Below are 25,569 nucleotides of genomic sequence, written 5' to 3' on the forward strand. Positions count from 1 at the left end.
CGTAAACTGTTCGAAAAAATAGAAGTCTTTGCTTTCATGGCTTTCTAAGGTCTAAATATTTATGAGGCATAATTTTCTCAGAAAGTCTAATCCTATTAGCAGTTTTTCCCTTGGAGATAACTAAATTAAAAGCATTATCTTAATGTCAACAGAGCTTTATTGAGCATTTTCTACATGTTTGATGAAAAAGCATTGGAATTTTCCATTGTTTTGAAATTATTTAATACTTAAATTTTTCATAAACTTTGCAAAAATGTTTGTTTGTACAGAAAAAGTTGAAAGGATAATACAATAAGTACTTGTACGTCCTCCATGCAGATCCAGAAACTTTTAACACTTATTATCTATGTACATTTGTTTCCTCTTCCTCTGTCTCTGTTTCTGTGTCTCTGTGTATGTGTACACATGTAACTATATATATTATGTATAATATATTTGATGTGTGTATATGTATGATTTTTATTGTCTTAAGCGTTTGAAAATAAATTATGGACATCATGGAATTTCACTCCAAAGAGTTCAGCAGGTATGTCCTAAAAATAAGGCCCGTCTGCAACAATACCATTATTACATCTAATTAAAACACAATAATTTAAAAATATAATTTAACATTCAATCCATATTCAAATTTTCCCCACATCCCCAAGAATGTCTTTTTTTTAATCTTTTTCTTTTTCTTTTTTTCTCACTCCGTCACCCAGGCTGAAGTGCAATGGCATGACCTTGGCTCACTTGGCAATCTCTGCCTCCTGGGTTGAAGCAATTCTCCTGCCTCAGCCTCCTGAGTAGCTGGGATTACAGGTGTGTACCACCACACCCGGTTAATTGTATTTTTAGTAGAGACGAGGTTTTGCCATGTGGGCCAGGCTGGTCTCAAACTCCTGACGTCAAATGATCCACCCACCTCGACCTCCCAAAGTGCTGAGATTACAGGCATGAATGACCACGCCCGACCAACAGTGTCTTTTATGGTATGTTCCTTTTTTGATCCAAGATCCAAATCAGTGATTGTCTTGTTAATGTTCAAAATTCCCAAAGCTCACCTGGGCAGATCCCTTCCAACTGTCTCCTGGGTTATTTGAGCCAATCTGTGTCATTCTCTGAGCCTTTGTTTTCTGTCACAAGATGTCAGAAGCTTACTTCATACTTTCTTTGTCCCAGATCTGGGGTAGCCATTTCTCTTCTGAGTCTGAATTTCTTCATCTACTGAAAAATAGTTCTTAGAAAGCCAAAAATGGCACTGATATGCTAATTGCCACTGGGCCATTATTGCTTCTTGACCTTTTCAAAGGAGAGCTAAAAATACACATTTTTAAAAATCATGAGCTAATATTGATGTTTGCAATTCAAATTTAGCACTACTGTTTTTCCTAAATCATTTTAGTTTATATCCCAACTTATTTTTCTCACACTAAAATTCTTGATTCCTAATAGTTTAATATTCATTTTTATTGTTTTTTCCTAAAATAGATAAAAGTAGTTTCAGGACTGCAGCACCACTACTGCTATTAACAATAGCATATTGAAAGAAATATGCAGTGTATTTTTGCCCAGAAAGAAGTACAGTTGGAGTATGGTATTCAACGATTTCTTAAAAGAATTCTTTTTCACTGTGTATCTATCAATTTCCTATAGAGTTAAGTTCATATTTTTCAGTTTTAGGATTTTCTTTTTTATCTCTTTTTAACTAATTTTACTTCTTGAAATATATAAAACAATCACATGTTCTATTTACATATCAAAATTATACAAAAATGTACACATAGAGAAGTCTTGCTCCCATTCCACACTCTCCATCCGTTCTCTTTCAAAACTTGTCAGTAACCATTAGTTTCTAGTTATTCATCCTGTATTGTTTTTACTTAAATAAACACAAACACACAAACACACTTCTTTGTTTCACAAAAGATACAACACTAAATTAAATGTTCTACACCTTGTTTTTTTTTTTAACTTACCGGTACATATACTCTCATCCACTGTTAAACTGAACTCACTGTTTTAGAATTGTTTGCTAAAATACAATTTTAAATAGAATTTTTAAATACAAGTTTTAACAATGTTTTACTTCTCAAAACCTATTCTATGTAATACATTCATATGGTTCAAAAATCCAAACAATATCAAATTCATGTGCAAGAATACCTTGTTTTATTTTGATTCACTTTCTCGAACTTTGTGGATACCTTGTTTTTCAAAAATTGAAGGTTCGTGGCGCCCACTGTATCAAGCAAGCCTAGTAGTGGCGTTTTTCCAACAGCATGTACTCATTTCATGTCTCTGTATCACATTTTGGTAATTCTCACAGTATTTTAAACATTTTCATTGTTATTATATCTGCTACGGTGAGGTGATCTGTGATCAGTGGTCTTTAATGTTACTATTGTAATTGTTTAAATGCCACAAAGCATGCCCACATAAGGGTGAACTTCATCCATCCATCTTGCCTATGTTCTTATTGCTTGCTGCACCCACCAGCAGTTCTCCTGTCTCTCTCCCTGTCCTCAGGATGCCCTGTTCCCTGAGACACAACAATATTGAAATAAGGCTAACTAATAACCCTACAATGGCCTCTAAGTGTTCAAGTGAAAGGAAGAGTCACAAGTCTGTCACTTTAAATCAAAAGCTAGAGATGATTAAGCTTAATGAGGGATGCACATTGAAAGCTAATATAGGCCAAAAGCTAGGCCTTTTGTGCCAGTTAGCCAAGCTGTGAATGCAGATGGAAAGTTCTTGAAGGAAATTAGATATGCTACTATTCACAACAGCAAAGACTTGGAACCAACCTAAATGCCCATCAACGAGAGACTGGATAAAGAAAATGTGGCACATATACACCATGGAATACTATGCAGCCGTAAAAAAGAATGAGTTCATGTTCTTTGCAGGAACGTGGATGAAACTGGAAGCCATCATTCTCAGCAAACTAACACAGGAACAGAAACCCAAACCCTGCATGTTCTCACTCATAAGTGAGAGTTAAATGAGAACACATAGAGTCAGGGCAGGGAACATCACACACCAGGTCCTGTTGAGGGGTGGGGGTCATGGGGAAGGAGATCATTAGGACGAAAACCTAATACATGTGGGGCTTAAAACCTAGATGACTGGCCAGGTGCCATGGCTCATGCCTGTAATCCTAGCACTTTGGGAGGCCAAGGTGGGTGGATCACAGGGTCAGGAGATCGAGACCATCCTGGCTAACATGGTGAAACCCTGTCTCCACTAAAAATACAAACAATTAGCTGGGCATGGTGGCGGGCACCTGTAGTTTCAGCTACTTGGGAGGCTAAGGCAGGAGAATGGTATGAACCCAGGAGGCAGAGCTTGCAGTGAACCGTGATCGCGCTACCACGCTCCAGCCTGGGCGACAGAGCGAGACTCCGTCTCAAAAACAAAACAAAAAGAGATGACGAGTTGATAGGTGCAGCAAACCACCATAGCACATGTATAGCTATGTAACAAACCTGCACATTCTGCACATGTATCCCAGAACTTTAAGTAAAATTTAAAAATTAAATTAAATTAAAAAGTGCTACTCCAGTGATCACATGAATGATAAGAAAGCAAAACAGTCTTATTGCTGATATGAGAAGTCTGAGTGGTCTGGAGAGAGGATCGAACAAGTCACAACATTTCCTTACACCGGAGCCTAATCCAGAGCAAGGCTCTCTTCAATTCTGTGAAGGCTGAGAGAGGTAAGGAAGCTGCAGAACAAAACTTAGAAGCCAGCAGAGGTTGGTTCATGAGGTTTAAGGAAAGAAGCCATCTCCATAACATAAAAGTGCAAAGTGAAGTGGCAAGTGCTGATGCAGAAGCTGCAGGAAGTTATCCAAAAGATTTAGCTATGATCATTAATGAAGGTGGACACTAAGCAACAGACTTTCAATGTCAATGAAATAACACTCTGTTGGAAAAAGATGTCATCTAGGACTTTCATAGCTAGAGAGAAGTCAATGCCTGCCTTTGTAGCTTCAAAGGACAAGCTGACTCTCTGGTTAGGGGCTAATGAATGGATGACTTTAAGTGGAAGCCAGTGCCCATCTGCCATTCTGAAAATCCTAGGGCTTTTAAGAACTATGCTAAATCTGCTCTGCTTGTGCTGGATCAGTGGAACAACAAAGCCTGGAAGACAGCACATCTGTTTACAGTAGGATTTGCTGAATATTTTAAGCCCACCATTGAGAGCTACTGCTTAGAAACAAATATTTCTTCTAAAATATTACTGCTCATTGACAAGGCACCTACTCACCCACCTGAGAGCTCTTATGGAGATGTACAAGGAGATTCATGTTGTCTTCATGCTAACACATGCATTCTATACCCCATGGATCAAAGAGTCATTTTGATTTTCAAGTCTTATTACTTAAGAAATACATTTCCTATGGCTACAGCTGCCATAAATAGCAATTCCTCTTATGGATCTGGACAAAGTAAATTGAAAACTTTCTGAAAAGAATTCACCATTCTAGATACAATTAAGTGATTCATGGGAGGAAGGCAAAATATCAACATCATAACAGGAGTTTGGAAAAGGTTGATTTCAGCCCTCATGGATGACTCTGAAGGGTTCAAGACTTCAGTGAAGGAAGGAACTGCAGATGGAGTAGAAATAGCAAGAGAAAAACAATTAGAAGTAGAGCCTAAAGAGGTGACTGAATTGCTGCAATCTCATGACCAAACTTGAACAGAGGACGAGCTGCCTCTAAAGGACGAGCAAAGAAAGTGGTTTCTTGAGATGAAATCTATTTCTGGTGAAGACTTTATGAACATTGTTAAAATGACAACAAAGGATTTAGAATATTTCATAAACTTAGTTGATAAAGCAGCAACATAGTTTGAGAAGATTGACTTCAATTTTCAAAGAAGTTCTACTGTGGGTAAAATCCTATTAAAGATCATTAAATCCTATTATAGAGAAATCTTTCATAAAAAGAGGAGTCAATCTGTGTGGCAAACTTCATTGTTTTATTTTAAGAAATTGCCACAGCCAGCCCAGCCTTCATCAAACACCATCCTGATCGGTCAGCAGCCATCAACATTGAGGCAAGACCCTCCACCAGTAAAAAGATTGCAACAGAGTAAAGGCTCAGGTGATCATTAGCACTTTTTAGATATAAAGCATTTTTAAATTAAGGTATGCACGTTGTATTTTAGACATAATGCCAGGATACACTTAATAGGCTATATAAGGTATAGTGTAAACATAGCTTTATATGCACTGGGAAACCAAAAAGTTCCTGTTACTCACTTTACTGTGATAGTCACTTGATTGTGATGGTCTGGAATTAAACCCAGGTGGCTCATACCTGTAATCCCAGCACTTTGGGAGGCTGAGGTGGGCGGATCACAAGGTCAGGAGATCGACACCATCCTGGCTTACATGGTGAAACCCCGTCTCTACTAAAAATAATTTTTTAAAAAAATAGCCAGGCGTGGTGGCGGGCGCCTGTAGTCCCAGCTACTCAGAAGGCTGAGGCAAGAGAATGGCGTGAACCCGGGAGACAGAGTTTTAAATCATGCACATCTTAGTTCCAACACCAGCTCTCCTTAATGTACGTGTGACTCAAGGACTGTTTTTTACCTGCACTCCACTTGCTTCTCTCGTTGACTATAAAATGAGGATAATAATGCTTATGCCATATTATTTATAGTGATTAAGTAAATTCGAAGTTGTGTAAAGTGCTTAGCATGGGATCTGCACATAGTGCTAAACAAATGGTGGTAGTTATTTCATCGTCACTGTGATCATCGTGGGAATGAAAGTCACTGCCCCTTAGGATATAAGTCCAGCTGCCTAGGAGGTCATTGATCTCCAGGGTTTGGGAACTGCAACAGAGATCCCCATATTTCCTCACAGCAAATAGGAATTCAGAGTGAGCACATTTCTGTAGGCCCAGCATAGGAGGGTCCAAAGACATTTGGGGATTTCTTTGCTCAGATATTTCTTCTTTCTTCCTACTCTTATTTTTCTATCCCACCAATTAAAATATGGCTCAGTTCTTTGTATCTTTGCCTGAGAGAGAAGTAGTAAAAATCAAGGAGAGATAGTGCTACTCACAGCATCCACACTGCTCTCGCTGGCTCTTGACTCCCCACCTGCCTCTTTCCTCCGCTGGTAATCCAGTCGTTTTAATCAACCTGAAATTCCCTAATATTACCACCTTCCTTCCTACCTGTTTCCCTGCACACATTGTTCCCTCAGTTTGGCCTGTCCTGTCTTCTTTTCAAGGAGCTCATCTGAGCTAGTTGTTAATCTATGAGTCTATCCAGGGCAGAGACTGCGAGCCTATTGATCTTGGTACTGTCAGTCCCTATTACAGTGCTTGGTAAAGAGTTGGGACACAGTAGATTGGAACTCTTCGCAGACTTGATTGGTTTAATCTGATTCTATCAGATATTTATTAAGCAATGTCACTAGTATGGCAGAAATGAAAAGATAAAGGAAGCACCACCTTTCCTCCAATTGTTTTGATCTGGTGAGAGACTTAGGTATACTATCTAGTATCTAGTGAGAGAAAGAACTATGCCAGGATAGACATCAGCCATTGAACGCAGCGGAGACCAGCGAGATCAGGAGCAGGGTTGACAAACATTATCTGTAAAGGGCAAGATAAATGTGTTAGGCTTTGTGGGCTGTACAGTCTCTGTTGAAATAGCTACTCAACTCTACCATCCTAGCAAAAAGGCAACCACAGACAACATGTCAACAAATGCACATGGCAGTGTCCCAATAAAATTTTATTGATAAAAACAGTCAGCAGACTAGATTTGGCCCATGGGCTGCAGCTTCCTGATTCTGATCTAGAGATATGGCTTTTTTTTTTTTTCTTATTTAATAAAGGGGAAAAATTTTGGAAGGAATATACAAGTGACTGTGGAACTGGTCATTCTGTGCAATAAGCAAGTATGTGGGATGGGGAGAGGAGGCAGAGGGGGAATGAGGGAAACAGGCAAGGAGGTCAGAAGTTAGAGAGATGGGACAGAGACAAAGGTCAACCTTGTAGTTGTCCCCAAGGGTCTCTTACTAACCTGTGTGCTGGGAGCGCCTGCTCCAATCTGCCCACAGCCCATCTAGTTTGTCCCTGAGCTAAGCTGGCTAGCCTGCTAGGGTCAGTGTCTTCCTCCAGGGAAAATGATGGAACTGACATAAAAAAAAAAAAAAAAGGCCTGGGCGCGATGGCTCATGCCTGTAATCCCAGCACTTCCGGAGGCCAAAGTAGGTGGATCACTTGAGGTCAGGAGTTTGAGACCAGCCTGGCCAGAATGGTGAAACCCTGTCTCTGCTAAAAATACAAACATTGACCAGGCAGTGATGGTGTGTGCCTGTGATCCCAGCTACTCAGGCGGCTGAGGCAGGAGAATCACTTGAGCCTGGGAGGCAGAGGTTGCAGTGAGCCAAGATTACTGCAGCCTGGGCGATGCAGAGAGATCTTGTCTCAAAAAAAAAAAAAGTAAAGCTATGAGAGGAACATCTCTACACTTACCTCCAGCCACCCCCCGCCCACAGCCGTTCATGATGAGTCTTTGTGAGGGCTCCCCGTGCACACGGCCTTGAAGAGTGTCCTTAGTGAGTACCCGCATTTCATCTTCTCTGCACAAAAGGCCTTCGCAGGATTACTCTGGTGACCTGGCATGCTCAGACGCAGGTGTTCATGAGAGCAATCAAGATTATGTCTCATCCAAGGAACTTTGTTTAAATTCCACTAGTATTTTTAAAATTTACAAATACTCCTTCTCAAATCAAGAATTTAAAGTCTGCCCATACCTAAGTATGGAAAAATCTTTCATGGAGACAAAATGGTCCATCTAAGCAAATGATTTTAACATTTTTAGTGTGGACAAATTCTCACATTTTCTGTTTTCTCCTTTGGCAGACATCTGACTAATGTGAGCCTATTTTGATTTCCTGAATGGTCAGTGTCTTGTGGGCTGGGATATTTGTGTGTGTGTGTGTCTCAGATAAATGACATTTCTTCTTTGTGGATTATTAAAATAAATTCATTTCCCTTAGTCTTTCGTTTTCCCATTTGCAAAGACTTGTTTCCTTTGTGTGTGTGCTTATCAGTGTCTTGTCTTGAGGTAGGCGTTAGGGTGAACAGCAGTGGGTGTCCCCTCCAAGGAGTGCTCAGCCTCTCGGGCGTTAGTGACGCCTCAAACCTGCGTTAGTGACGCCCAGACTGTTTGTTGGGAGCGGTGCACAAGCCCCTGCTCCGCTGGGCCCGCGGCGTGCCTGCCTCTGCCTCTGTGCACCCTGCAGCGCGGACAGCAGGGGGCGCGCCCGGGAACCCCCAAGAGTGCCCGTTTTCACTTCTCTGCAGGGCGGTAATGGATCATTGACGTGCAAACAAAACAAACTTGAGAGCTTCAGAATAACAGTGAGTGTGTACAGGTGTCATTCTGATTCAGTGGCTTCCTGTTACTGTAGCTATTCTTATCTATCACACCATTTCACAGAGCTCTATGTGTTTTACCTTAAATCCAAGCTACAAATAAAACTAGCTTACATTTATTAAGTACTTGCCAGGTACTTATCTAAGCATTTAACATGAAGAAATGCACTTAAATATCAGGATAACACAAAAATACAAGTACTATCAACATTTCCATTTTATAGATGAGGAAATCGAGGCTTAGAGGAATGAGGCTTAGCTAACACGTGGTAGGCCAGGATTCAAACCCAGGCTGATTAACTCCAGGCCCCACACTCTTACCCCACTTCGCACTGCTTCCTACATATTTAGCAAGTATGTTTTCTGTGTCAGGCACTCTGCTGAAAATTGCATATGAATAATGAACAAAACGCATGGGGCTTTCAGTTGGCGGTGACAGAAATGAATAAACAGACGTACACAGGGCCGGACGCGGTGGCTCACGCCTGTAATCCCAGCACTTTGGGAGGCCGAGGCAAGGCGGATTACGAGGTCAGGAGATCGAGACCATCCTGGCCAACACGGTGAAACCCCGTCTCTACTAAAAATATAAAAAATTAGCTGGGTGTGGTGGCGGGCGCCTGTAGTCCCAGCTACTCGGGAGGCTGAGGCAGGAGAATCGCTTGAGCCCGGGAGGTGGAGGTTGTGGTGAGCCGAGATCATGCCACTGCACTCCAGCCTGGGCAACAGAGCGAGACTCCGTCTCAAAACAAACAAAACAGAAAAACAACAACATACACACACACAAATAAAATTTAAAGTAGTAATAAGTGTCATGAGGAACAAGAGCAGGACACTGAGAAATGGAACAATGAGAGGAGGAGGGGGAGGGAAAGGAAGCTACAAGTTCGGTGGTTGGGGAAGGATTCTCTCAACACGGTGTTGCATTCCAGACCCCACTTGAGACAGTGCTGGGTCACAAAGCCAGGTGAGATCGAAGAATGAGAAGACAGTAAGAAAGAGCTCCTGGGAAAAGAAACCAGATGTGTGAAACTTTACGAGAACAAAAAAAAAAAAAAAAAAAGGGAAAGAACTTGGTGTTTTCATGTGGAGTGAAATCAAAACCATTTACCCCGCTGCATGTCCAAGGCATTCAGCCAGTATCGATGCCCACTTCTAATCCTTTTTAACACAGAAAGTATATTAGAAATAAATGCGTGCTGTCTTTGGCCTGGATCCATGACGACTCTGCAAGGAAGGGTTGTCAAACCACATTTGGGCCACCCTGTGATTGTGATCGGCTGTGAAACAGGATTGGCTGCAACACATTCAATCAGAATGGCCCAGCCCATATATCTGTCTAAATCTTGCAAGTGCTGCAAGCAGACCTAATGGAAGACCTTGCCTACACCGGGCAAAGGAGACCCAGTGCGAGGATTCCCAAGAGATGCAGTCACCTGCAGAAGAGAAAACTCCGGCTTTGTGGCCCAGCACTTTCTGTTGTGGGACCTGGAACGCTGTGCCTGCTGGGGCTGAGTTCTTAAAGGCCCTATACTAGACCGGACACGAGCCACTGGACAATGGCACTGTGGCTCCATTATCTACCAACATGCCCAGAGCCAAGAACTGTGCCTGAAATATAGTAAATGCTCTTGAGAATTGTTGGATAAGGTGAAGAAAAGCATTTAGACGAGTGGACAGAAGGAAGAGGAGTAGCTCAGCCATTCTACTTGGAGAATAGAGGAACGTTCATAGCTTCTATTGAACATCTTGCTTCAGATGATTGGTTACTTTATTATTTTTTCTTGTGTATTAGTTTGTTTATGGGTAGCCTGCATATGGGTTTATTAAAAGAGAAGGGAATGTGTTTGGATGAGGAAAGAAAGACTGCCCTGAAATGTATGTTCTGGGAGAAAGCATCAATATTTTAAGTTGTCTGGTCACTGAACAGAACAAAAAGCCAACCTAGTAGAAGTTCTTAGTTCTTACCTTTGTGCCTTTTCCCAGCCTGTGATGAGCACTGGCTGCTTGCGGTCACAGCTGCCCTTCTCAGAGGATGGCGCGTGGTTGAAATGAGGGGGGTCCCCTCTAGGGAGGTTCTGACCCCACCTCATACACTAGGCAGCTCTTGACCAATGACTGACTGACAAAGGGGCACAAAAGCCTGCCCCTTTTCTCAAAGTGTGGCCATCTCTATAACGCCTTTTACATTTCCAGGTGCTCCCTGTGACCAGACTGAGGCTCTAATCTCTATCACACTCCCCATCCCTACTTAGCTTTCTTCCCCTGCCCACCTGCCTCCCTCATCCCTCTCCTCCTGAGCTCTTCTATCAGTCAATCACTTATATAAGAAGCCCCACTCAGGCCCTGCTTTTAGGGAAGCTGAATAAGGCTGGCAGCATTCATCGTTCTTCCAGACATTGCTTTTCTTTCTGTCTGAGCTGATCCCCCAGCTGGGGATCCATTTCCCAAACTCTATAAGCCTAGGGACCTCATGCTTACCACCTTATCTTTGTGCCTATGGATGACTGTCAAGGGAAACATTTTCTCTAGGAACTGCCTTGCTAATGGGATCAAATATTGGCAACGTATCGATCAAGTCTCCTTTTCTTTTTTTCTTTTTTTTTAAGACAGAGTTTCACTCTTGTTGCCCAGGCTGGAGTGCAATGGCACGATCTTAGCTCATGCAACCTCCACCTCCCAGGTTCAAATGATTCTCTTGCCTCAGCCTCCCGAGTAGCTGGGATTACAGGCACGCGCCATCACACCTGGCTAATTTTGTATTTTTAGTAGAGATGGAGTTTCTCCATGTTGGTCAGGCTGGTCTCGAACTCCTGACCTCAGATGATCTGCCCGCCTCGACCTCCCGAAGTTCTGGGATTACAGGTGTGAGCCACTGTGCCTGGCCTCAAGTCTCCTTTTCTATCGCACAGTGTTTGTTTTGTCACTGGCAAGTAGTACTTCCCACATCCCGTACTTTTCTTTTTAATTGGCATATTCTTTCTTTAGATCTGTCAATGTCTTAAATGGCAATAGTCAGACTACATTGGCTCGTGCCTTATTTTCTGTACTTAAGGTAACCTTGCATTCTGACTTCACCAGCTTTATGTTGATTTTATAGCTTGGTCCTCAAAGTGCAGTCATACTCCAATCATTGCCATGTGCTGGGGGATAAATCCCACGTTTATTACACTAAATTCATGAAAAGGTTTGAATTTCACTGTTTGCTCATTTCACTTCTCGGAGTGAAACTCCGTAAATACTTTCATTTGTCAAGAAATCAAGACTTTTATTACAATGAGTTACTTTCTGAAAAGTATGTGTTATTTTAAGGATAACAAGGATCTGCAATTGATGTTCCCTGAATATGACGTGAGTAATATAGTAGTTTATGTTTGCACAGAAGGTGCTGGCTTGGATGGAGAGGATATTTCAACTTCTGGCTCTTCGTAAAGTGGTAAGCTAGAAACTTTTGCCTGGCTTCATTCCTATCTAACTCCCAGGAATGATTTGCAAATTCATGAGATAATGTCTGAGAACCACTCTGTGCTCTTAAGAGAAAGGAGCCAGATAAATGTAACGTATCATCATTAGAGTCACTGTATTTTGCTTAACTTCCACACTTCTGGGAAAATGATTAAGTGACTTGGCTTCTTCCTTTCCCAAAGTCCTTTACCCAAGTGGCCATATCCTTGCTGTCTATATGGTTGCAGCTTTACCATTCTTTCTGTTCACACTTCTTCATTTTAAGAAAAACAAAAATACAAAGTTTTAGGTAACCCATCTTAGCTAGGACAGGTCCTGAATGCACAGGCTGGGATTTGAACATGTAATGCCTCCCCGCTACTCATACACTCAGATTTTTTTTACTGTAGAGGATAATAACTAGCTTCCCCAATCTCACTGATTTCATGTACTGAGAAGCTGCAGAAGGTTAATGAGGTTGAATGACATTGTGGCAGGTGCACTCATCTTGTGGTAAGGGATTAGGTACTGAGCACTCTCATCTCCCAGCCAGTCATTCTTAACACGTTCTGTAGTCCCTTTAAAGCCCTGCTTTCAAGAACCGCTGTGATTACAGTGATCTGTAAATGTATGTCATGGTGGATCTTAAGGTTAGCCCCAGCCAGGACGTGGGTGCTGAGGGGTGGGAGCATAGCCCAGGCCCCCTGAAGAATGCACATGACACCCATCGGCCTGCTGTCCTGGGGCACTGTGGGCAGTGGAAAGGACCTCAGTTCAGAGTCTGCCGATCTAGCTGCTGGAGCTAACTCTCCCCACACTCGCTGTGAGACCTAGAGCAATTAATAGACCTTCATGCAACTCAGTCCCACATTGGTTGGGAATGAGGCAAAAGGTAGTTTGGAGGCAATCTCTTAACCTCTTAACAGTCTCCTCAAAATGCAACTGGAACATTCTAAGTACTCAGTGAATATTCTGCTTTCTTGTCACTGTTCTCTACTTCCCGCTTGGAAAGTAGGCTTGGGACTAGAGGTGCAGCTGCCATCTTGCACACATGAAAGCCATCATGAGGAAGACTCACGATGACAGGATGAAGAGACCAGAGCAGCTCGAGGCGCCGGGGATATTCTGGTGCTGCTGCATCAGCCTAGGATGGCCCAGCTCTGCACACCCGGCATGTGAGGAAAGTTCATTCACGTTTGGTTAAGCCACCATAGCAGGGTTTCCATAAAAGCAATCATCATTTCATCATATCTAACAAGAATTAGAAATGTCAATGCTATCAAGAAATATTTGAAATATGTCTTATTTAATGACGATCCTTGCGTGTGTGTGGTGTGCCTTACTTTATAGGTAATAACGATGATATTGTATACATATATGTATATATATGTTATATTTATATATCTCACTATTTTATATATGTACTCATATATGTGTGTATATATCACATCATATATTATAAACATATATATAACTATTAACTATTACCGAATATAGATAACATATAATCTTATGTATATAATTTATAACTTACAAGTATTAATTATTCATATGTTGGATCATATGCACAGAAGCTTTTTCTGATAGGTGTGTGTGATCCAGAAAGTGTGCAGAGCATTTCTCACAAAGTCTCTAAGTGCCATGGTGAAAGTTACACAAAGCTATGTAACATATAGGGCATAGATCTTAATAACCACTCTGAGAAATAAGAGTTATTCATATGAATGCTCAGGGTTTATAGCTGCCTAGTTCAGAATGTTTCCATGTCCCTTGGCAAGGGAGCCACAGAGGCAATCGTCCTCCCTCACCTTCTGAGATTTGAGCTCACAGCTTTGTGCCACTTCTCCATTCTGAATGGAAACTTCTTTGTGAAATCACTAATGTTAATGTGCCTTAGGAACTATCTAATGCAGCCTATCATCCACTTCACAGAGGAAATAAATGTCTCAGAGGTGGCTGGGCATGGCTCACGCCTGTAATCCTAGCACTTTGGGAGGCCGAGGTGGGCAGAGCCTGGCCAATGTGGTGAAACCCCGTTTCTACTAAAAATATAAAAATCAGCTGGGCATGGTGGTGGGTGCCTGTAATCCCAGCTACTTGGGAGGCTGAGGCAGGAGAATTGCTTGAACCTGGGAGGTGGAGGTTGCAGTGAGCTGAGATCACACCACTCCACTCCAGCCTGGCCACAGAGCAAGACTGTCTCAAAAAATAAAAAAATTAAAAAAAAAAAAAAGAAAGAAAGAAAAAGAAAAGAAATGTCCCAGAGGCGACTCTCCTTGCATCCAAGATTCTACCAAATTGTTAAATTTAATAACGTTTGCCCCTCTAGGGCATAAAACAAATGGAATTAAAGCTCATGGGGAAAAATATGCACAACGTGTGTTATTGGTTGAAGGATTCTCCTCAAAGCAGATAGTTTAAAAATAAAAACATTAATAATTATAGTAACAATGATATTACACTGGTTTGTGTAATATTTCATAGTTAGCAGGTAAAGTAGGTTCAAATGTCTCATTTTAGTTTTACATCAATCCTAGATGTGAAATTGGCTGGCTTATGCATAATTATGAATCAGTGTCATCATGTAACTACTAGGAGAAAATTCAATGGTAGAGGAACTTAATCACACACAAAATGGTGATTGCCCTAGAAACAAAAAGATTGCTACAAGTCAAGCAAAAAAAAAAAAAAAAAAAAAAAAAAAAAAAAAAAAATGATGAAAATGCTAAAATCCACCATTCAACAAATCAAACTGTGATAATTGGTTCAGCATACTTCATTTTCTAAAATGCAGTCATAGCTTAGGTAGAATTTTTTAAACTTACTTATCAGAAACACCTTGCTATGGATTTTTTTTGCGATTAAATTAGTTAATACTACAGTATGAATAAATTATAAATGAAATGTGTCAATCCATTTCCTTAATTCTAAATAGTCAGTGTTTTTCTAAATTTTTCCACTACTATCAAAAATGTGCTAGTGAACATGTTCTGACTAAAATTTCGTCTCTACTTTGGATTAGTCCTTTAAATAAATTTGTAGAATTTATTTGGGACATACTTTCCCCACATGCCGATATAAAAGGAATCTTCAAATATACTTTAGATGCTGCATTGGGAGTTATACCTGATGTAAATGACGAGTTGATGGGTGCTGACGAGTTGATGGGTGCAGCACACCAACATGGCACAAGTATACATATGTAACAAACCTGCACATTATGCACATGTACCCTAGAACTTAAAGTATAATAATAATAAAACAAAAAAGAAAAAAATATATATGCTTTAGATGCAACAGTAAATGTTTCCATTTCACCATAATTTTGCCAATATTGGTTATGACATTTTAAAGTTGCTAATAAACTATTTTGTGGGTGAAAAATTAATTGTGAAAAATTAATTTTGGATTTAATTTTTCTAATTTTACCTTTTAGTGAGGTTATCTTTTCATGTGTTAGTTTATGTTTCTCCTAGGGAAATTTCATGAATTATTGAAACAATATGGGTAGCAACTGCAACATATGTTGCAAATATTACCCTCAATCTGTTGTTTCTGTTAAAACTTTAGTGTATATGATCACAATGGTAATTCTTATTATGTGCTTATTTTTGTTGAATGTTTAAAGTGTGAGGATATTGAACACTTTCTGAAAGGTTTGTGCAAATCTAGCTTTTTATAGGTGTGTGTTGTGGGGGATGAGGAGTTTCTGGGGTGAGGGATATAAACAGGGACCAGGAGGAGATAATTTCCTGGGGCCCAGGCATGTTACCAAGGAAGATTTGAAAAACACATTTTTATCTTAACATGCTATTTAGAGTGGAACCTGGAATTGCATAGTAGGATTCTAAGGGGTACAAGCAATTGTACTGTGCTAGGTTTTAATTACATGAGTGTGTGGAATTCTTCTTAGAATGCAGCTAGATGTCCAGGTGAATCTACATAAGGGACCCCACTCAACACACAACTGGAACAAGAGAGGTTTTCTGGGTGCCTGGGGAAGGCCACCTCCTCCTCCAGGGCTGGCTTCATTGTGTGCAGCCTAGCAAGTCACACAGGACCACGGCTCCGAGGATGCTGCATTTGCTTTACTGCTCTGCTCTTCCTGGCCTGAAAAATCTGAATAATTTTACCTTCGAACCTGTGTTTTGCAAGCAAAGTCCACAGGACAGTGGCGCACGCAGACCCAGAGGTGCACATGCAGTATGCACGTGTGGTGTTCTCGCTGCGCCGTCTGCATTTGGCTTCTGCGTGCAGGTGAGCACAGAGCTCTTGTGGATCCCCCAGGCGTGGGAGTTCAGGGTAAGCATACTACTTGTGACTGAGTGAGATGGGGAGCAGTAGTGACAGCCTTGGGACACCACGTTTTCCCTTTGAACAAGAATCTCTTCAAATGCAGAAAGAGGACAATTGCATTCTAAGAACCACCAATGACCAAAGAAACCTATCATATCCTTTCTTTTTAAAAGTTGATATACAACAGTTGTACATCTTTTCAGGGTGCATGTGATATTTTGGTACCTGTACATGGCCATACCGTCCTGAATGTGCCTGATCTCCTCATGCCCTTCCTTACCCATTTCTAACAGCCTAAGTGTTAGTCAGCCACTTACGTGGAAACTGATGACATGCAAGGAAAGGGGAGAAAGGACACCGCTAGTTCCTTTCCCTGTCAGCCCACTCTTACTCGCAGTAAGCCAGAGGCAGAGAATGCTGGTAGAATGTGAGTATATCGAGAAGTGAAATAAAAACAGTTGAGTTCATTCCATGCAGTCTGTCAACTGTTTTGCTAAGAACAAAGTGCATATGCCTGTATGAGCTACACAACACAAACTGTGTGACTTCAATAATTCTGCATATGAGTTGATTGCTCTTATATTTACTTGCATTTAAAACTGACATTGTAGAATATAAATATTTATGGTTAAATTATGCTAATAATTTAAATAATTTTAACTTTGACTCACTTAGAACATTAAATGGCAAAATAAAGTGCTACAGCAATTTGAGAGAGAGAAGCCATAGAAGAAAGGGAAAACCTTTATATTTAAGGATTCTGAGCAGCACTTTTTTTCTGCCTTTTGGACAAGGAGCCAACAGTTTCATTTTGCATGGGAGCTCACAAATTTTGTAGCTGGCCTTAGACTCATCTGAGGTGGGAGAGCAGTTGTCTGACAGAATCTCAAAGAGTCGTCACTGTTTTGAGACGTATAACATCAGAAACTTGAATTTTGGAAAAGACGTTTTCTACAACTGGGGTTCACTCACCTTTAATTTTATAGCATGTTTTGTTTTTTTTAAATGCTTGCTTTTCTCAGCTGTGTTAACAGAATATAAGAAAATGCATTTTTTCCTTCATCAGAAAGAGGGAAGGAACCCAGTGACAGTGATAACCCAGGCAAGGGGACACAGGGACCCCATCTCACTGAGGGATTTTGATTCCAGAGGTTTTGCTTCTCACTTGAGGGGAAGGACACTGTTGTCTTCTGTTTATTTTAGTAAGGGGACTGCGATGGTTAATACTGAGTGTCAGCTTGATTGCATTGAAGGATGCAAAGGATTGTTCCTGGGCGTGTCTGTGAGGGTGCTGCCAGAGGGGAGTAACATTTGAGTTGGTGGACTGCGACAGGCAGACCCACCCTCAATCTGGGTGGGCACCATCTAGTCACCTGCCAGCACGGGTAGAATAAAAGCAGGCAGAGGAACATGGAAAGGCTAGACTGGCTTGGTCTCCCGGCCTATATCTTTCTCCTGTGCTGGATGCTTCCTGCCCTAGAACATCGGACTCCCAGGTTCTTCAGCTTTGGGACTCTTGGACCTTCATCCACAGACTGAAGACTGTACTGTCGGCTTCCCTACTCATGAGGTTTTTGGACTCAGACTGGCTTTCTTGCTCATCAGCTTGCAGACAGCCTATTGAGGGACCTCACCTTGTGACTGTGTGAGTCAATACTCCTTAATAAATTCCCCTTTATATATACATCTATTCTATTAGTTCTGTCCTTCTAGAGAACCGTGATACAGGGGCCATGTCCCCACATCCCAATACAAACAAGCAAAACTCTTGTCTGAAGGACCTGAAAGAATCTTACATGAGCCCATGATGTTTATCATGTCATTGGGCAAGCCAGAGAAAGTGTCACACTGACCCACGGAGAAAAGCTGTTCACAGTCAGGAAGTTCACCCTCGAGGTCTGCTTTCCCGTTTTGGGAGTGTGGCTAAGGGTTTACTCGTGCCCGCCAATGCCCTCCGTCTACGGAGGAGTAAGTGGGTCACAGGAACGTGCTCTCAGCCTGAGGAATTGCATCTCACTGGCTACAGCATTGCTGCAGGCCCAGAGGGCACATACACATTTGCTCTGCCTGTACGAAGATTTAAAAGAAAGCAGATTGAGCACACAAAAACCCCAAAGTGGGAAAACCCACAAAACCCAGAAAGGTCAAGCAATTTATTTAGCAATATTTCAGCAAGAGGTTGCCAGAACTGAAATGTCCCACGTCTCTCTACTTCCTGCCAGTGCGCTTTGGATCCCCCATCTGAGAAGCAAATAGCAGCACGAAGACAGAACACTAAGGACGGCGAACTCCAGGTTTCCCACGCGACAGTCCTTATTCCTGTGATCTATGACTGCCTGTGTCGGTTGTTTTGCTTGTACTTAAGTGTTTACTACTGTTCCAATTTAATGGAAAATAGAGTAGCCTATAAATTGGAAACCATATGACCTGGCAAACGGTTTAAGCTGTGTGGGACGCCCAGTTGATGGAATATGGAAATTTACTGTGAACTACTCTTAAATCCTTTAACACATAGTACTCTCTGCTGCCTCTGGGATGTCGTCTGTTCTTTCTGCCTGGGAACATTATTCCTTCTCTTCTCACCTAGGTAACTCCTTTATTCAGTCAACAAATATTGTGCCGTCTGTACTAGGGGCCCCATGCTCTTTTAGGTCCTGGGGATACAGCCATGAACAACGAAGTCCCTGCCCACTTGGAGCTTACATTCTGGTGAATCCACACTCACCCTTCAAGATGTGACACACACCGCCTTCTCAAGGGATCTGTCCTCCTGTGCTTCCCCCAGAGGAGGCTGGGTTTACCATTTATACTCTCCCATAAGGTCCAATACTTCTTCAGAGTTCTTTGCATGCATGTATTATTTTCTTCATTGTTTATACATATTTGGTTAATGTCTGTCTTTCCTTGCTGGATGGTCACTTTATGAAGGCAGTGGTTGTGCTCGTTCTGCCCGCTGCTGTATTTCTGAGCCCATCAGCCTGCAATATAGGGTATAACCAATGTTTGTTGATGGTGGCTAATTGCATGCTTTCTGCTAAAAGTACTCGTTTTTTTTTTTTCAATATACTTCTAGCCAAAAGGTGGCACTGCAGGAGAGTAAGTGAACAAAGCTTCAACCTAGTTAACTCCAGTCATTGGATGGGATCCAATTAGTTATGGGCCAATGTTAGAACTAGAAATGGCTTATTTCAAAACCTGTACACACTCATATCCATACACATATTCGAAATCTCAATAAAACCAATGAATGAAAGTCACCTAAGCCTATGAAGAATATTAATATTTCTATGACCATTGAAGAGAACCAGATGCAGTTACAAACAGCTAGAATCCAAATTAAGATTTATTAACTAACAGATATCTACTTAGGACATAGACAAGTTGAATTTTTTTATTTCGGTGGTTACAAGTAAGGAAAAAAAACCTGTAATTTTTTTTGGTTAGTAACTTGCTTTGACTTACTACATTTCACTGCAAAATTATCCTTCAAATTCCAGTTCCCTTCCATAAAGTCTTCTTATAGCATGATAAGCCTTTCTGAAAAAATGATATTACAACAACCAGCAGCCTCTTCAAAGGCTTCAGGAACAAATACACAGAGAGTAGATAGACAACTGCTAGATAAAAATCTGCTCATGATGTTGGCTGTAAATAATGAATGGTGGTTTCCATGTTTTAGCATTAGCCACCTGGGTGCCTGTGGTGCCCAAGGCAAGTCACCAACTTCATCAGAGCACCCACCCCACAAATTCGGAATCTCTTCCTTTATGTGTTTACCTCCAAAAACCAAATACAAGTTTACATGGTCCTTTTATTTTCATGTGAGATGTTTCTGATGTGGTTATGGGTGAGAGTGTGTGTGTGTGTGTGTGTGTGTGTGTGTGTGTGACTGTGTGTACATGCCTCTGTGTGTGTGTGTAATGAAAGTGTGTAAGTAGAATATGATTCACTTGGAAACAGTATTTTGCTTTATAGTCTGCTTTATAGATGAAATTTTATCCATGTCCTCATATCCTCCAATCTAATTGGAAAGATAAGGCCCATACACACGTCGATTAGCTGCTTTGTCACGGTTCTTAAACCACAGACACAAATCAGCAGTGTGCTTCGGATTTGGCATCTATATTACAATTCACAAACTGCAGTTAAGGCTATGGTATACATTTTATGTAGGTTTACGAAGACTCCACTGAAGGGCCAGATGTCAGAGACAGTGAATTTCACTGTGCATTGCTCTGATGAGGGATAACTTCTTTAGCAGACATATAACCAGACCATGTCTCCTACACATTATTAGAAGTTGTCTAGGTCTTTGGAATTTGGAGACTTTGAAAATACTTCTGCTGTAAACATTAAATTGATAGCTTTTTAAAAATGTACAACCTCAGCATATATTAGCAAAAAGAAGAAAGCCATTCAGCTTCCAAGTTTTCTTAAGAATAAGGGCCAAAATCTCTGTGGCTTCTAACAAAAATAACTTCCAAATAAATATTGTGCCTTATGACACAAGGATAATTATAAATGAGAACTAGAAATATATATTTCAATTTTTTATTAACATATATGTAAGAAAAACACATGTGACCAATGCTAGAAGATATTCTCCTTAATTAAGTTGGTAAGAGATACCACATTCTCCACAGGCTGGATGGCATCAATGGATTTTGGCAGATTTCACTGAAGGAAGAAAATGCCAGGTTGACAAAGTTTATATTCCTTGTGGGAGACATTGTTTTGTAAAGTTCCCATTTGGGACAATATCCATCTCTGGGATCTTTCAAAGGAAGCTGACAGAGTATCCCAGAGAATAACGGACATAGAGCTAAACATGACACAGGCTACACACATTATCTGTGTTTTCCTAGTAAGCAGTACAAAAAAATTAGTGTTTGGGACAAAGATGGAGTTTCTGAATGATTTTGTCAATCAATGCAATAGTAAACCAAATTTAGAAAAGATAAAAGCTAGGGCCGGGTGTGGTGGTTCACACCTGTAATCCCAGCAATTTGGGAGGCCAAGGCGGGTGGATCACCTGAGGTCAGGAGTTCGAGACCAGCTTGGCCAACATGGCAAAACCCTGTATCTACTAAAAACACAAAAATTAGCCAGGCATGGTAGTGTGTGCCTGTAGTCTCAGCTACCTGGGAGGCTGAGGCAGGAGAATTGCTTGAATCTGGGAGGTAGAGGTTGCAGTGATCTGAGATCATGCCATTGCACTCCAGCCTGGGCAACAGAGTGTGACTTCATCTCAAAAACAAAACAAACAAACAAACAAGAAAACAAGATAAATCCAAACAGGTGAGAGGAAATGCACACAAGGCACAAAGTGACACATTCTTTATAGAGAAAACCTTGAACACTTATGAAAATGTTGATCAGTTCTTAAACATACTGATGGGAGCATAAACATATTGCTGTCTGTCTCACAGCAGGTCACTATGCTTTAGCATAATTGTTTGATAAATGTAGAATTCGTTCTTGTTTTTCAATAAAAGCAATAATAGGAATATGGCAGCCAATATTCACTGAATGATTACTATGCACTAGGCATTTCTCTAAGAACTCTACAAACTGAATCTATCTGTGTAGACTCCATATTGGGTAGGTTTAGTGCTTTCCTTAACTTGCAGATGAAGAAACTGAGGCACTAACAGTCTCGATAATGACCAAAAGAAGTCATTGTTTGTCACTGTGGATGCAGAAAGGCATAGAGTGTCTGGTGCTTAATTCATTAACAGGGCTAACCTGGTGATTATACACATCAGGTACTCATGAAATATCAAAATAATATGTCCATGAGTATTTTACATGTTTGATTTCTCCCCAAAGCATTTTTAAACTCACATACTCTTTCAGATTTTGGACAAGATTCTGGCAAACTTTGGAATAAAGTTTTCCAGGCAAGCAGAGCTCCTGAACAGTGATCAATACCCTCACGGGCTGGTAAGTCCTTAAAAACTAACCTGTCTAGACACCAGATACTGTTTTCTATGAGAGTAGGGAAAATTTAGGGTTAAACAGCCCTTATAAAAACAATGCCACTGCTCTCATTATGTATGCTCAAGTCAAGTCCAGTGTGAAAATACAGCTTCAGAAAGGTGGGTGAGGTTTGGAGACGCTGGTTTTGAAAGCCAATGGACTGTCTTCTTGTCTTCCGAGTCCCATATGTAAACGAGGACAGCGGTCCTCACCCCTGACTGCATACTTAAGAATCACTTGAGAGCTTTAAAAAAAATACAGGTGTGGGGGCCCCATCGCAGACCAATTAAATCAGGATTTCAGGGAGTGTGGAGACCGAGCGTTTTTCAAAAGCTCCCCAGGTGCCTGCAACGTGCAGCCAGCATGGAGAAGCCTATATCAGATGTAGTCTAGACCGCTGAAACTTCCCCTTGAGTATATACGTTGGAAGTCTCAGAACTGGGATGTAGTTGTTAAAATGTCTAAAGCCCGAACAGCCAAGTTGGTACACACTGTGGCAGAGAAAGCCCAAAGTGTATTTGGTAAGACCACCCACCTGCTGGGATTCTTGTGCCTCCCAGCTTATGTTATTTTGAAAGATAATTATTGTGAAAAAGTCTAGACAGTTGTTAGTATGGAAAGCCTGTCAAGAATATGAGAAAGTATTCAGAGAATACAGAATTCATGTGATGACCCAGTATTATTTACAATTCAGAAGTTCTTCGCCTACTAGCTCCCAAGAACGAGTCGTACAGGGGGTGAGGTGCGGAGGGCATGGATGTGAAGGCAGACTTATGAACATCAAAATTAGTGGTAGATTTATATCAGGTTTCTACAAACAGGCTACGCAAACCATTTCTTGGTAGCATTTCTTGGTGACTGGCTGCTAATTTAAGTTCCATCTTCTCCTGTAGGTCTGCTGCTGAGCTCATGACTACGCCGGGGTTTAGGTGCTATCTGAGCTTCTTGAGGATGGCAGAGCACATGGCTGGTTTGCTTCAGGGTGTCTTCACAATATTCCAACTGTCTCGAGTCTTCATTCAAAAAGCAATGGTTCATAGTTTTTCTGTAATTCTCGGAGAATTCGTGAAGTCACCTGAGCTCAGACCACAAGCTTACCCTGCCTCAAAAAAGGGATGTCCACAAAAGTGTTTCAAATGGCTAAAAAGACGGGGGTTTGCATGTTTTTCATCAGCTCACTGCTCCATCCCCTCTGACTAATGCAAGCCAGGAACGTAGGTGCGGAAGGGAAGCCAGGTCCTTCCCAGTGGGTCCTCCTGATGGAATGCCAGTCCTGAATAGTCCTCTCTACAGATGCTAACAGCCTCTTCCTCCCTGTCCGGAGAGACCCCTACCGTGCTCTAGCGAGTCTCCTCCACTCTCGGATAACAGTTAAATAAAAGACCCAGGCACACTGCAGTCTCCCAGCTAGAGCCAGATTTCTCTAGATCTTGCCTAGAACAGGCAAAAAGGCGTGCACTAGGAGAAAGGGAGAATATTCTCAGTGCCAACGCTCTCTTTCCCCAGAGCCACGACACCTTAGCAAGGAGCAAAGCTGAGGCGAAAACGAAGAGTTCCCCCAAATGCACAAAGTGGGTGCATATCTGTTGGGGAAAACCCGGAATTTCCCAGAGTCTATTCAGAATGGCAAGTTCTTGCTATGTGAAATATGGGCAGGGTTAATGGTGCGGATGCATTCGGCTCTATTCTTCTTAACGCCAGTGTGGACCTGTGGGCCCGCAGAAGTGGGGGTCGCACAGCACTGTTCAAGCCCCTGGCTCCGCTCCTGCCGGGCCTGTGCGTTTCCCTCGGACCTTAAACGGTTCCTTGGGTTTGGGCAAGCTCAGGGCCCGGCCGGGTGGCCTGGATGCAGGGTGCACCTCCGGAATGACAGGACCGCGCAGAGCCGCGGGGCTGCGGGAGCCAGTGGGGCAGGAGTGCCCGGGGAGGCCGAGCCAAGGCGCGCAGCCCACCTGCCAGGCCAGGCCGGGTCTCTCCCAGGCGGGTGGGGGCTCGCCGTCCGCGCCGGTGCGAGGCTCCCCCTTCCCCGGCCGCTCAGGGGCGGGCTCGGCGCGCGCAGGCCCCGGAGCCGCCATCCCATTGGCCGCGGAACACGCCCGTCCCCGAGTGAGGGCTTCGAAAGTTTCATTGAGGCGGAGAAGCGCGCGCCGCCGGGGAGCCCGGGCTGCGCGGCGAGGGCCAGGCAGTGAGGCGGCGGCCGGGGTCGCGCGGGGCGACGGGACGGCGCTGGCTTTTCTCTTGCGTTGTAAAGTGGGGCGGCGGAGGAGGGAGTGGGGGACCCACCCACCCGATATGCGCTCTGGTCTCCATTGCTGCCCACGCTCGCGCCGTTCCTTCGAGTGAGGACGGGACTCGCCGCGCCGCGGGTGGACTGGACCCACAGGGCGAGCCCCGTGGTGGCGGGGATGGTTCTGCGCGCCTGGCAGCTGCCACCCCGGTCTCCCCGGCCCGAAGCTGGGGGGCGCAGGGGCTGAGCTGCGCTGCCGCTTGGGGATCCGCCGCGGGCCGCCCGGGGGCTGGAGGGCGAGACTCCGAGAGCAGCTCCGAGAGCCGGGGCCGAGGCCGGAGCGCGGCAGCCCGTGTGGGCAGCGGAGACGAGGCCGGGCGAAGGAGACGCGGTGGCTTCTGAGGGGCTTCCAAAGAGACGATTCCCCGGCCGCCCCCGAACGACGCCCCGGGAGCCGGGCGGTAGCGCAGCACGCCCTTCTCGCCCCCTTTGCTCGCCGCGCCGCCTCCCAGGACCCTCCCAAAGCTTCCCTCTCCGAGACCCCGGCACCAGCTGCCCCTGAAGAAACCGCCGCCGCTGCCGGATCCGGGACTCACACTTCATGGGCCAGGCGCAGGGGGTCGGGCGCCGGGCTAGGTGGCCGCCAAGAGCCTGGTGAGGGGCTCCCCGGAGCCCGGTGAGAGAGGGGCGGCCAAGAGCCCCGGGAGCGCGACCTCGGGGCGGAGAGAGCCGCGGCCCGCGCCGAGGCGATGCTCGGGTGGCTGCGAGCTGCCGGCGGCGAGAGACCATAGACGGGCATGGGCCTGGCGTCCCACCACCCCTAGCGACCCTCAAGCCTCGCCCTTCTGCTCCGACTCCCCGGACCGACGCGATGGCCTCGGAAGTGGTGTGCGGGCTCATCTTCAGGCTGCTGCTGCCCATCTGCCTGGCAGTAGGTGAGTCTGGTCCGCTCTCCGAGGGCACTTGAGGAGGACGAGGGGGGCGCCCGGGTGGGGGACTTCCTAACAAAGTGAAGGGCTCTGGTGCTCGGGGGTTCGGTTCGCGGGGCCGGCGGCGTCAGACGCGCGCTGTCCCTGGTGCACAGCCGGGCTTCCTCACTTCCCACTTGGGCGCGCGATCGGGGTACCTCTTAACCGGATGCTCGGGATGGGCATGTGCTGGAAACTGTTTATGTTGAATTTAGTTACACGTGGATTTTCTTTCGTGGAGTACTGACTTGTGCACTAAGGA

At 43.5% G+C, this 25,569-nt stretch overlaps 1 protein-coding gene across 5 annotated transcripts in view; it reads left to right on the forward strand.

The window, feature by feature from the left end:
* Positions 1-24,237: 24,237 nt before the first annotated feature.
* PIEZO2 (piezo type mechanosensitive ion channel component 2) overlaps positions 24,238-25,569 on the forward strand; it is a 468,788-nt gene continuing 467,456 nt past the window's right edge. For 3 of the 5 annotated variants that reach the window (XM_073006482.1, XM_007974697.3, XM_073006481.1), the window contains exon 1: positions 24,240-25,274. In XM_073006482.1, the coding sequence (XP_072862583.1) occupies positions 25,211-25,274 (64 nt within the window). In that variant the 5' untranslated portion in view covers positions 24,240-25,210. Of the gene's footprint in view, positions 25,275-25,569 lie in introns of all 5 variants that reach the window. The other 2 variants (XM_007974699.3, XM_073006480.1) reach the window with 2 other exon arrangements.

Source organism: Chlorocebus sabaeus, chromosome 18 (assembly GCF_047675955.1).
Source record: "Chlorocebus sabaeus isolate Y175 chromosome 18, mChlSab1.0.hap1, whole genome shotgun sequence".
In the NCBI taxonomy this organism is placed as follows: domain Eukaryota; kingdom Metazoa; phylum Chordata; class Mammalia; order Primates; family Cercopithecidae; genus Chlorocebus; species Chlorocebus sabaeus.